Here is a 13,018-nt window from a genome sequence, read left to right on the forward strand (position 1 = left end):
TCACCAATGGCAAATGAAAAGAGGCTGGAGGGCTGCTTAAGTAGGGAAAAAGGGCAGCAAAACAGGAAGGCACCAACAGTTTTGCAGTGATTGACAGGTGGGTGGGGCTTAAGCCACGCGACCTAGATCCACTTGCACCTGCTCACCAAATGCAAAGGAAAAGCGGCTGGAGGGCTGCTTAAGCAGGGGAAAAGGGCAGCAAAACAGGAAGACACCAATAGTTTAACAGTGATTGACAGATGTGGCGCTTAGTCCATGTGACCTAGATCCACTCTCACCTGCTCAACACAATCATCCTTACTATAAAAATACAAACATGGGGGTCCATTTGTGGTTAATTTATTGAATTAAATAATGTATGAATGGAGTTGCTGGGGCAGAATGCGGGGTGACGAAACTAAGAATGCAGCTTCACTTCAGGACTCACGAAATAAGTCTATTCTTCATTGTGGTGCTAGCTCATGTGCACAAATAAGCGAGGGCGGAATATGACTCTTGTATAAACTGATTCCCATGCCAACAACACAATACGAATGAAAAGGCATGTTTCCCTAATGTCTTCTTTAAGTTAAAAGTGACTGGATTTGAAGAAACATGTACTCTATGGTTAATTAACATTGCACATTTTTAAAAAAAATGTTCATCCATTTGTGCCCATTGCATAAACTGGCGGCTATCATTAAAATAAAAGCACTTGACATAAAAACGTGTTAGCTTGCGGACCGCTGGGGGCACAGGCAATGTAGAATAGAAAACTGCAAACATGAAAATGTGCCTTACTTTTGTAGTTGCAGCTGCAGAGGGACTGGGGCCGTGATTGGCTGTCGTGTCACTATTCACTGTAGCGGACGCAGAAGAAACAGGCGTGGTCAGGCGAGAGGGGACAATAGGCAACGGTAATAGCCCAGGCCGGTTGTTGCCATTGGTGCAATTGCTGGTGTTGACATGATTGCCATTCGAGCTCCATTCCCAACGTTCCCAGCCACCGCGATAGTTTCTTTCAAACCGGCTATGGTGGCGAGACATGACGAGTGAACTGCGGCTACAGCTACTACTCTTTCTTCTCCTCCAATGGAAAATGAGATGCCCGCCTGGAAGGGAATAATGACCATAGGTTAACACAATCTGAAAATCACCAATCAAAACGCATATCAGCAGTTAGGCCACATCATTGATATTCACATGTGTTATATTTCTAGGAACTATTGTAATATTTGGGTGTAGTAAAGACTGATCATTTGTTTGTAGTTTTGAATGGCGCACTACTCACATTTAAGGCTCAAGGCTCCCGGCAACATGCTTTTAGAGCTTTGCAAGGTATTAGTGAAACAGCTTTGTGTATAGCCAGTTGCTTTAGTACATGGCAGTACATTGCATGCTCATGCAGGGGCTCGTATTACTGGAGAGCTTCCTTCACATACGAGACGGAATATAGCAATAAACAACAGAGGGGCATGCTTTAAGAAATATGTTCAAAGGGGAACCTTAGCCTTCAAACATATTCTGTAAACATGTAACATTGTAAGGTCTTAAATCTTAATAATACAAGGAGCGCATGCAAGATCTCTTAGGATTTTTTTCATTACTTTCTTATTGCTGGTCTACCGAAGCAGAAGCTAATTGGCTCTAGAGTTGAAGTGCTGGCCCTGAGTATTGATCTCTCACTCACGGCACCCTTTCTCTCACTCTAGCTCCTTTTAGGGATGCTTACCCATCTTTCTCTTGTCTCTGCCTTCTTTCTCCTCTTATCTCATCCCGCAGTCGCTCTGTCTTGTATCCGCATCGCAGGATTGTGGGGATCTGGCCTTTGAGTGTTGTAGATCCGTGTATAATTTGTTCTTGGGGTCATAGCTTCAGCCTTTTCATTCACCCTGTCACCTCTCTGGTGCGAATCCTTGCTACATTAGACTAAGCCCCTCTGCAGTTCACTTTCATTAGTTACCATCTGCTCCGCGTCCATCTTCCAACCTACTGAGCTGACCCCTTTGTATGTTCCCTTCTGCTCTCTTGAGGTTTGCAATGCCTCTTGGTTGGACCAACACAAAACCTAACCCACTTCTATGGATGAGTCGTTTTTGACATTTTGGGATTGTTTGGGTTCTCCTTCGAGAAAGAACCACCTCTCACCTTTCCCATGGTTCTATGTACTAAGGTGGCCCCATTAGGATTGGAAATCCAGTTGGGGATCTTCAGGGTGTAGGACTCCCCTCAACGTCTTCCGCATTCCCAGAGAGATCTGCAACTTGGTCTTCTCTGCTAGCAGTGCCAGCTGTTTCCAGGTTCGAGTCCTAGACACCTTTTCCCCTGCATGTAGTGACACCAAGGCTCATTGATCATGTCCAGGATCAGGTAATGAGGCTACCCAAATTCACTTGTGGTTTTCTAGCCTTACAAGGGGGGAACCCTGGGAGACATAGTCTGTATTCTTGATTTGAGATTTAAATAATACCACACTTAAATCAATGGGACAGTGGCCCTAGTGTCCCACCATGGCGCTTCTTATAAGAGATCTAGTTCTGTATAACATGAATTGCAACCCTCTGCACTTGCACATTCTGAACACTCACAAGGCACAGTAGGTTTGTCTCCCCTCCCTATTATTCTTCTGATTTGTTGTACTGTCAATTCACTTATTTATCTTCGTTGTAATTCATGTCTCCCTTCCCTGTCCTAACCCTGTTGCCCTGTGGGTGATTTGAAACAGTTTTGCTGATTGTATAAGCTCCTAACCAGTGACCAATACATAAATAAATGCTCAAATGCTCTCTAATGAACACACACCAAGATGCAGAGTTCAAAATCGCGAGCTATTTAGGTCCCACTTATCTAGAAGAGCCTAGTTAGCTTAAAACCAACAGTTACCAGGAGCTACATTTGACTTCCCAGACCAACTGGTGTGGAACAAAAACAACTATGTTCATTTGGTGCAATCTATAAACAAACATTAGGTTTACGTTTAAATGGCATTTAATGAATAATGGGATAAGAAATAATGGATATAAATATATGTTTGCATTTTATCTAAAAGTTAGATTTGCATAATGCTAAGCACTACCTCCTAATTCCCCAATGGTAGCTCCTGGTGACTGCATGTTTCCCTAATACTAGGTTACTGCTGAATACCCAGGAGCTGCCTGTAGCTCCTGCTTATCCAATTGTAATTTGGTGCCCACGAGTATGATTCTTATTAGAGGTCACTATAGATAGGGAGAAACCACCATGAATAAAGTATAAGAACATTGGAAAAGAAGCTAGTTAAACACCTACAAAATATTGAAACTAAGGGGAGCTCTGGAGAAACTGCTTTTCAAATGGCATGATTGCCATTCAATGAAAATGTATTGTCTATTCCACCATGATAGACTTGACTGCGTCATGATGTGTTCTTTAAAAACAAATCTGAACATTGTCTTTGGAGGAACATAGTCAAATATAATAGATGTTCATTGGTCAGCAGTTGACATAGGCAAAGGCATCTAATTGCAACTAGCAACCAACCAAGAATAGCCTCAGAGGGAATTATCAGGACAAAACAGTTTTTCTACAATACGCGAAGGATAGAGCAACACATAACTTTGCTGTCTTCGTTAAAGGTCGCTAAAATAGAAACGTTACACGTGGCAGTAAATAACAAAGGCCTTGGATTCCTTGAGGGGAAGGTTTTGATGCCAATCTGAATGATATGATATGATATGATCGTTTATTTATATAGCGCCTATACACAATGTGTTTCAAAGCGCTTCAAGGCAAGGGAGGGAAGAAGGGAAAATACAACCACATTCTTACAGGCCAGGAACAGTAAGGATGTGAAATTAACTATTGTACTCGGCCTGACGACATTTCAGATAGTGCAAGAGCTAAGACATAGATAAGGAAGGGGGGGGGGAGTGGGAAGGAAATGGAAACAGACAAGCGACTACCGTACTAGGCCTGACAACATTTCTGGTAGAGCTGGAGAAAAACAAAAGGTGAGGGAGAGGGGTGCAGAAAGGAAGGGGAGGAACAAAACAAGCAACTATCATACTAGGCCTGACAACATTTCAGATAGTGCTGGAGGGGTGGTGGGGAGGAAAAAAACAGTAATGGGAGGGTGGAGGAAACAGACGAGGTTGCTATCATATTAGGTCCAGGGACAATTCTGATAAAGTGTATAGAAGAAAGTAAGGGGGGGATAGGAAAAGGGAGAAGGGAAAGGAGGAGAGAAAAGAGAGTAAACAGTCAAAAAGAGTGGAGAAGCAAGATTGGAGAGCGAATACAATTGCAGAAGTCAGTAGTAACACATAATGTTGCAAGCCAGGATACAAGATGAAGATGGGAACAGCATGATTCAGGGCCACCATGAGTACAAGATGCAAAGGAAGTCCAGAATGAGAGTTGAGAAAGAGTGATGCACCGTGAATAAATGAAGTCCATAAAAGTCAAATCCAGCATTGGCCACAAGGCACTGATGGTGAAGAAAGGCACCAGGTGGGCGGGGCTTGCTAAGTGGTGAAAAAGAGCAGCAGGCAGGAAGGTACCAGGTGGGTGGGGCTTAGGCCAGGTGACCTAGATCCACTTGCACCGGCTCCCCATCTGCAAAGGAAAAGAAGCTGGAGGGCTCCTTAAGTAGGGAAACAGAGTGGCAAGCAGGAAGGCACCAGGTGGGCGTGGCTTGCTAAGTGGTGAAAAAGAGCGGGAATCAGGAAGGCACCAGGTGGGCGGGGCTTGCTAAGTGGTGAAAAAAAGCAGCAGACAGAAAGGCACCAGGTGGGCGGGGCTTAGGCCAGGTGACCTAGATCCACATGCACCTGCTCCCCATCTGCAAAGGAAAAGAGGCTGGAGGGCTCCTAAGGTGGGGAAACAGAGCGGCAAGCATGAAGGCACCAGGTGGGTGGGGCTTTCTAAGTGGTGAAAAAGAGCGACAAGGAGGAAGGCACCAGGTGGGCGTGGCTTGCTAAGTGGTGAAAAAGAGTGGGAATCAGGAAGGCACCATGTGGGCGGGGCTTGCTAAGTGGTGAAAAAAAGCGTCAGGCAGGAAGGCACCAGGTGGGCGGGGCTTAGGCCAGGTGACCTAGATCCACATGCACCTGCTCCCCATCTGCAAAGGAAAAGAGGCTGGAGGGCTCCTTAGGTAGGGAAACAGAGCGGCAAGCAGGAAGGCACCAGGTGGGTGGGGCTTAAAAAGTGGTGAAAAAGAGCGACAAGCAGGAAGGCACCAGGTAGGCAGGGCTTGCTAAGTGGTGGAAAGGATCGGCAAGCAGGAAGGCACCAGGTGGGCGGGGCTTGCTAAGTGATGAAAAAGAGCGGCAGGCAGGAAGGCACCAGGTGGGCGGGGCTTGCTAAGTGGTGGAAAGGAGCGGCAAGCAGGAAGGCACCAGGTGGGCGGGGCTTGCTAAGTGATGAAAAAGAGCAGCAGGAAGGAAGGCACCAGGTGGGCGGGTTTAGGCCAGGTGACCTAGATCCACTTGCACCTGCTCCCCATCTGCAAAGGAAAAGAAGCTGGAGGGCTCCTTAAGTAGGGAAACAGAGCGGCAAGCAGGAAGGCACCAGGTGGGCGTGGCTTGCTAAGTGGTGAAACAGAGCGGGAAGCAGGAAAGCACCAGGTGGGCGGGGCTTGCTAAGTGGTGAAAAAGAGAGGCAAGCAGGAAGGCACCAGTTGGGTGGGGCTTGCTAAGTGGTGAAAAAGAGCTGCAAGCAGGAAGGCACCAGGTGGGCGGGGCTTAGGCCAGGTGACCTAGATCCACTTGCACCTGCTCCCCATCTGCGCATTTACGGATGGTTCAAGGGCAATGCGTTTGTCTTGGAAACAAACCAATGCTGATCATCCTGGGTTGGAAACCCGGATACGCGCTTAGAGGCTGGAATCTGGCAGGAAGTGTGATGTAAATGGGCAATTTATTTTTTTCTATATACGCCATCATATAATCGACTGTTGTGGTAATAAAAACCCAGGGCTGTCTGGCAGCCCTAAGAGCAATGACTAATACGTTCTTCTCAAATTATGCGTCAATGCAAAGGTATTTTTGGACCCAAATGAAGACAGTATCACAGCACGAGTGGTTAAAGGCCTAGTGAAAGCAACCTTCCACTAGTTGTATCTGTTATACAAAAATGTCATACACAAAAACTGTTTGACATATAGTCTTAAAACAACATTTATTTCTTATCACAGAGTTTTTAATCATCCTTAATACTATTTAATACTCAATTGCTATTTGTCTGCTGATCCAGGGACATAATTTGATGGATGCACAGTTTTACCAGTGCACAGGTTCATATTCGAAAGTGATTGCTGAAACCAATACCTGCTCGGTCTCACACTTGCAGAGCCAATCAGTTTTATTGATAATGCCCCTGTCTATTACTGGGGGTTTCCCCAATCTTTAATCTCTCATATTTGTTCCCATATCTGACGTTGCTGACCCATTCATATCGGATATAGCTAAACAAAATGTCTAGGAGATGGGGCCGATTTTGTGCTAGCCACCAGTGGGAAGAAGACCACATTGACTACATTTCAGTGGTGTGGCAAATCGTTAATGCACCGAGTGCGCCTGCTTGCGACAGAAAGTGATGCAACCTTTGGCTGCAAAACTGTTTATTTGCAAAATCAAGTTTGCAATTTATTTTTAACAAAGCCTGTGGTGCGTTTGTCGGTTTTGCTTTTTTTATTTTGCAGGTGTGACCATGATTAGCATTTGCCCTGTTCTTGTGATTATTTCCATCACTAGAGATTATGGTCAGTAAATCACGGATGTGGATGCAGCGTATTCAGGAGGTTAACGTCACAACAGTCATTTAGCAGAAGGACCATGAGAACGGGTGCTCACAAAAAGAGGTAGGTTTGTTTTAATTCCAGTGAAGACGTCATCAAATACTGTCACTGTATTGTTGTATATAACACAGGTCGTTCCAGAGGGATCAATCAGAGCCTCACATACTGAACGGGTTTGGTTTAATTACAAGTAGAACCAGAAAACAAAACTAGACTTCCGTATAATGTGTAACCACAACTACACATCCACATATAATCTTAAACAATGGCTTATTGGATCTGGATACACCATGGGGATTGCAGGCTCGAATTCCAACAGAAGCATAGACAATCTTAAGTCTAAATCGGGCCCAATTAATCCTTTCATCTCAGTTCACTCAAGTGGGGGCTGGGCTGGTCCCAGATGATGTCTGAAGTGCATCCACACCTGGTGATCATCTCAATGGGATCCCTCTGTGAAGCAATCTCCAGGTATGACAAGGTATGAACAATGCTACAGGAGGCCGAATCTGTATGGATGGCTGCCAGACAAGGGCACTATAAGTGACTTTGTGGGAGAATTTCAGCAGTGGTGTCCCTATAGGGTTTCATGACCAAGGATCATCTTAGAGGGTTTCACACTGATGGGTCATGTCTTAGAGGGTGTCATGACAATGAGTCACCTTAGAGGGTTTTGGGGCCATGGATCCTCTCAGAGGGTTTTGTGACCATAGACCATCTTAGAGGGTTTTATCACTGTGGATTATCTTTAGTGGGTTTCGGGACCCTGGATCATCTGAGAAAGTTTTATGATCATGGGTCTTCTTAGAGGGATTGAAGACCCGGTGTTATCTTAAGACAGTGTGTCCATGGGTCATCCTAGAGGGTTTCATGGCCATGGATCATCTGAGAAAGTTTTATGATCATGTGTCTTATTAGAGCGATTTAAGACCAGGTGTTATCTTAAGATGGTTTCATGTCCATGGGTCATCCTAGAGGGTTTCAAGACCACGATCATTTTAGAGGGAGATTGCATTGAGGAGCTCTGAAAGAGAAGAAAAGGCTGCAATGAAAAAAAGGAACTTCCATAGATTGAGTTAGAAAATGCAGGCATATTATTGGTTTAGGACGATTTTCCCGAATCAAAAGGTTTGCATGAACCTTTTGTTCTAAAAAAGATACCACCAAGGTTCGAACACTAATGGTTAGACCCTTTGGTGGTAGCATTATAAAAAAAAAAAATGGGGCCTGTGGGGGTGTCCCCCACATCGCCCCGCTCACTATACTTTATGGTATAGTGAGCGGGAGCTGCAGGCGACACCCCCGCAGCCTTCCATTTAAAGAAAAAAAAAGAGAAGAAAAGGACCCTGCAGCGCCGGTTCCCAATCACGGAAGTGAAAGGGAACTGGCGCTGCAGAAACCAACGTGAAGACAAGATAAGTGTAGTTTGTTTATATTGGGGGTGTGGGTGTACTAAGTGTGTGGGTGGGGGGTGTTATGGATGTGTTGTGTGTGTGTGTGTGAGTTTGTATGTGTGTTCCCATGAGAAAGGTGCAAACATTCGGTAGTTTGCACCTTTCTCATGTGAAGGATTTGCCTGCGGTAATTTCAGCCACGGGCAAATCACTCGGATTCGTATTATCGACTTGGCTTGCTCTCGGATTGGAATGGATGCAGTGGATATCAAATAAAGTAATGAGATTCACTTTTTATTTTTGAATGCAGTCACATTAAATGGTCCACTAGGGTACTTGTACTGGCACCAATTTAGTTTTTGCCAACTTCCAGCTCCCACCCTGTTCTCGGCGCAGCACCTGAAGGCCACAACTCTGGACTTTGAGTATCTCCTCTATTGGTATCCCCAGGGATAACTTGATGTTGACCTACAGGATACACCTTTCTTACTGAAGTGCAGGTCCTAGGCCAACACAGCCTCCAAGCACTTCTCTTCAGGGAACAAAAGCATTAACAGAAGGCCAGCCCCGTGATTTCTAAAACAGACTGAAGATCTCACTATTTCTTGGAGAGTAGGTAAGAGATGTTCCTCTATTGTAAGCAACCTACAACCATGCACATGCTCTTGTCATTAAGCAGCATATAAAGGCTCATGACCTTAAAGACACGCAATGTTAGTCGACCACAGCACATCAATGCAAAACGGCATACCTAACCCTCAATGGTGAGAATTTGAGCCATTGTGAAGTGACAAATGGGTGTCTGCTTGTCAATCATTTCTCTAGAACTGTGTTTATCTTAGATTCAAGAGTCCTAATGTCACAAATGTGTATAATATGGACCCTTACTTGTACATTCCATCTTTAACAAGCATTGTCAAAACGAGAAGTTTGAGATTTTTTATGTAGTTATGGGAAAGGCACTTTCCAGGCACTGTCGTAGTGGTATTAATTGCCCATTGATGGTAGCAGCTGCAAAATGGTGCGAGTATCGTGGCATCTAAAAGCAGTGCTTGGCAAATGCCTAATACGTATACACAAGCCAAGACTGTTGGCTTTGCCAATGCTTGTTTTTAACTGTACATCTTCAGTGAATGTCATGAACAGTGCTTATAACTCGAGTTGCCGAAGGCAGACCTGGTCAAGACATCTTCATTACAGCAGTAGCTCATTTGCAACTCCAATTAAGCCATTATCTCACGGAAGACTGCTTTGAGAAAACACTGGCCGGCACCTCAAGCACAAAGTTTGATAGTAAATATTGATTAAGTGAGCTCAACGAGTTCTCATGAGGAGGGTGTTTTGGGCAAGGAGGGACAGGAACTGAATGGGAATAGACAGAGGGATTAGCATGGTCATGGGCAGTGAATGGGTGGGAAAATAACCAAACAACACCTACAGGCTTTGTGTCCCTCCTCATATGCCCTTTCTCCCTATCTGTACTCCAATGCAATAGTTTCATCTTTTCAGGTGGTGCTGAAGCACCACCTAATAGCCCAAGCTAAAATTGGGCGTCACCGTTTTACTTTGCGTGTATATTGCATGTGAGAGCCCATCAAAATGTTTTCAGACAGGAAAATTGAGAATGTGCTTTTAAAGGCACACTGGTAGGATACCATGCTCCTTCAGTTTTATAGCTAGTGTCAGTGACACTTGCATATCTCATCTTAAATGTACATTGATTTCCTATTCATCAAATAACTGGACTTGGAAAGCTGAGCACACACATTCTCACATATAATCTGAGATTGTCTTGACATTGGGAGTATGAAGACTGGCAAAATTGACTTAGTCAGGTTTCATACGAGATTTAAAATGTTGGTAGGAAAATTGAAATCATTTGTGGTACAGCAAAATGCAGTGTTTCGCCCAGAGACATAATAAGAATAGGCAAAGCCAATTTATTTTGCATTTTCAGTTGTCTATCATATTTTACACTTACAGGTAATAATGCAATACATGTGTACAACATACCCATACAAGTTCACAAATGTCCCTAGGTAAGTGTTTAAAGGCAATAATATAGCATCATATATAGTATAAAAGGCTTTCTTTTACAGGAGTATGCAAAGTATTTGTACTAGGTGTATTGTGTATGCCAAATTTCAGTGTGTGCCTAAAAAAGAACTCTGTTTTGTAACTGTACTTACAGGAGTTAGGACACAACACAAAAATAATGATACTAAGCATGTCAAGCAAGAAAATACAAGTAGATGTATAGATTGTTTTCTCACATCCTGAATTGAAGTCTACAAGTACCAGAATCCAAGGTAAAATCAGCCTACAAAATCTTCTTTGGGTTTTATAATTGTACTTCACAACTTGAGGAGACTTACAATTTATAGAACGGTTACCTGTCTGTGAGAGGCTGTAAGACTAACCACAGTCAGGAACATGTATCAGAGTGAGCTTGGATGTGAGCAAGAGTGGGAGCTAGGATGTGAAGCAGACTCAGAACTAGGGAGTGAGCCAGAATGGGAGGTGGGGTGTAAAAGTGGATGTCTCTGCAAGGGGGCAAAAGAGCCACTGGCCAACAATCCAAGAGGGTGCAATGGAGAAACAGTTACAGTGCAAGTAGGGGTGTGTGCAAGACTGTAAGAGAGATAGAGAGCAAGTGGGTGAGAGATGGTGCATGAGAGAGACCAAGTGTCTGTGAAAGAGCCCAAGCATGTGGGTGAGAGAATAAACAGATGGTTGAGAGAACCTGTGTGTGGGCGAGTGAACAAGCATGTGTGGGTGAAAGAACAAGAATGTGTGGGTGAGAGAACAAGTGTGTGCACGGGAGTACAGGGGTGTCAGTGAGAGAACAAGGCTCTGTGCAAAAGAACAAAGGTGTGTGTGAGCAATCAAAGGTGTGTGAGAGAGAACAAGGAATTTGTGGGAAGAGGGTTCATACATGCTGATTGCCTGAAAGATGAAAATCATCCCCCAGAAAGAGACAACCTGCATATAGGGTTAAGTGAGGTAAATAGGGTGCAAGAGTGTGTGGTGCGGAGAAAGAGTGGCACTGAGATCAATATCAAGAGAGTGTGGTCGCAAGAGAAAGCTAAAGCAAGCAGTTTGTGGTAAGAACAAGAGAGGGTGCAAACAGGTGTGGTATCAAGAGAAACAAGAGCAAGAGTGCAATGTCAAAAGCAAGAGAGAGCGGTTCTGAGAGTAAGAGAGTGTAAGAAAATGCAGTGGAGAGATTGTGAGAGTTTGAGAGCAAAAGGTTTGTGGTGCCGAGAGAAAGAGAAGGAGAGTGCAGTGCTGAGCGATAGCAAACATGTGGTGCCAGCATCTAGAGACTGCAAGGGCAAGAGTGTGGTGCTTAGAGCAAGAGAGAGTAAGAGAGCAAGTTTGTGGTACTGAGAGCGAGAGAGAGAGAGAGAGCATGGTAGAGAGAATGAGAGAGCGAGAGAGTGCAATAGTGTGGTGCAGAGGGCTTGAGAATGCAAGCGAGTGGGGCGTGCAGAGAGCAAGGAAGCACAAGGGAGAATGTAGGAGTGTGGTAGCAATAGTGCACAAGAGAGTGTGGTGCAGAGAGTGGGAGAGCGTGATGTCGAGAGTGGACAAGCAGCAGAGTATGAAGCTGAGAGAGAAAGAGCAGGGGAGAAGGATGCTGAGAGTGAGATTGGGGAGCATGAGGCCAGGAGCAAGGTAGGGAGCAGTGAGCATGATAGGGAACATGGTAGAAATAGTGGAGAATGTGATAGAAATGGAGGGGAGTGTGGTAGAAATTGAGGAGGGTATATAGTGGGGTACTATGCAGTGTTGTGTTAGACAGGGACAGATTGAGAGCAGGGGAGTTTGGGAGAGACAAGGGGGTGGTATAGAATTGAAAATGTGATAGAGAGATTGAGCATGTGCTAGAGGGAAGGGGGCTGTGGTAGAGAGAATGGTAGTGTGCAGTAGAGATATGGAGATGTGTGTAGAGATAGGCGGTGTGGTAGAGGGAGGGGTGGGAGTGTGGTAGCAGTAGGGGGAAGTGTGGTAGAGAGAGGGGGAATGCAGTCGGGAGAGAGGGAGGTTTGTAGAGAGAGCGAGTGTGGTAAAGAAAGGGGGAGTGGTAGAGAGAGAAGGGGAATATGGTATAGGGGGCTGCAACCTTTGGCTCTACAGATGTTTTGAATTACAACTCCCATCAACCCTAGTCAGCATAGTCAATGGGGAGTGTTCATGAGAGCTGTAGTCCAAAACATCTGTAGAGCCACAGGCTGCAGACCCTTGGTGTAGAGATTCAGGACAGACAGTTATAGAGGGAGGTGTGAGTGTGGTATAGATAGTGACGAGTATGATAGAGGTTGGAGAATGGTAGATGGATGGTATGTTTGGTGGAGAAAGTAGTAGAGCAAGGGGGAATGTGATAGAGGAATGGGTGACAGAAAAAGAGGTGTATGGGTAGCAAAGAGCTGGGATGTGTGATAGAGAGAGGGGATGTATGGCAGAGAATGTTGGGGTTGTGGTAGAGAGAGAGGGGATTTGTGAGAGAGAGAGGGGATGTGTGGTAGAGATAGTGAGGGCATGACAGAGTAAGCGGGTGAGATAAAGAAGGACATCTATTCACACAGAGAGGATGATGAATGGTAGCGCAAGAGAGAGAGAGAGAGAGAGAGAGGTAGAGAGAGAGAGAAAGAGATAAGGAGAATATGTTTATGTAAGTCTGAACCATTCTGCTAATTTGCTTTGTCTGTCTAGTCTGTGTTCTAGCAACAGGCAACATTATTGCGTTGGGGATCGTTGTTCAAGAAAGAGTGGCACAAAACAGCACATTTCACTTCTTGACATTTGTGGAGTGCTGTTTTCTGGTGCTATGGTGGAAGATTAGTGAGAAGTTATTTTCTTAGACTGT

At 44.8% G+C, this 13,018-nt stretch overlaps 1 protein-coding gene across 1 annotated transcript in view; it reads right to left on the reverse strand.

The window, feature by feature from the left end:
• Window positions 1-13,018, reverse strand: part of KLHL29 (kelch like family member 29) — a 1,453,205-nt gene that overhangs the window by 856,304 nt on the left and 583,883 nt on the right. Inside the window, exon 4 of the mRNA XM_069605880.1 lies at window positions 781-1,091. Within this exon, the coding sequence (XP_069461981.1) occupies window positions 781-1,026 (246 nt within the window). The 5' untranslated portion in view covers window positions 1,027-1,091. The remainder of the gene's footprint in view (window positions 1-780; window positions 1,092-13,018) is intronic.

The sequence above is a fragment of the Ambystoma mexicanum genome, chromosome 4p, assembly GCF_040938575.1.
Source record: "Ambystoma mexicanum isolate Mex_15411 chromosome 4p, UKY_AmexF1_1, whole genome shotgun sequence".
NCBI classification, from domain to species: domain Eukaryota; kingdom Metazoa; phylum Chordata; class Amphibia; order Caudata; family Ambystomatidae; genus Ambystoma; species Ambystoma mexicanum.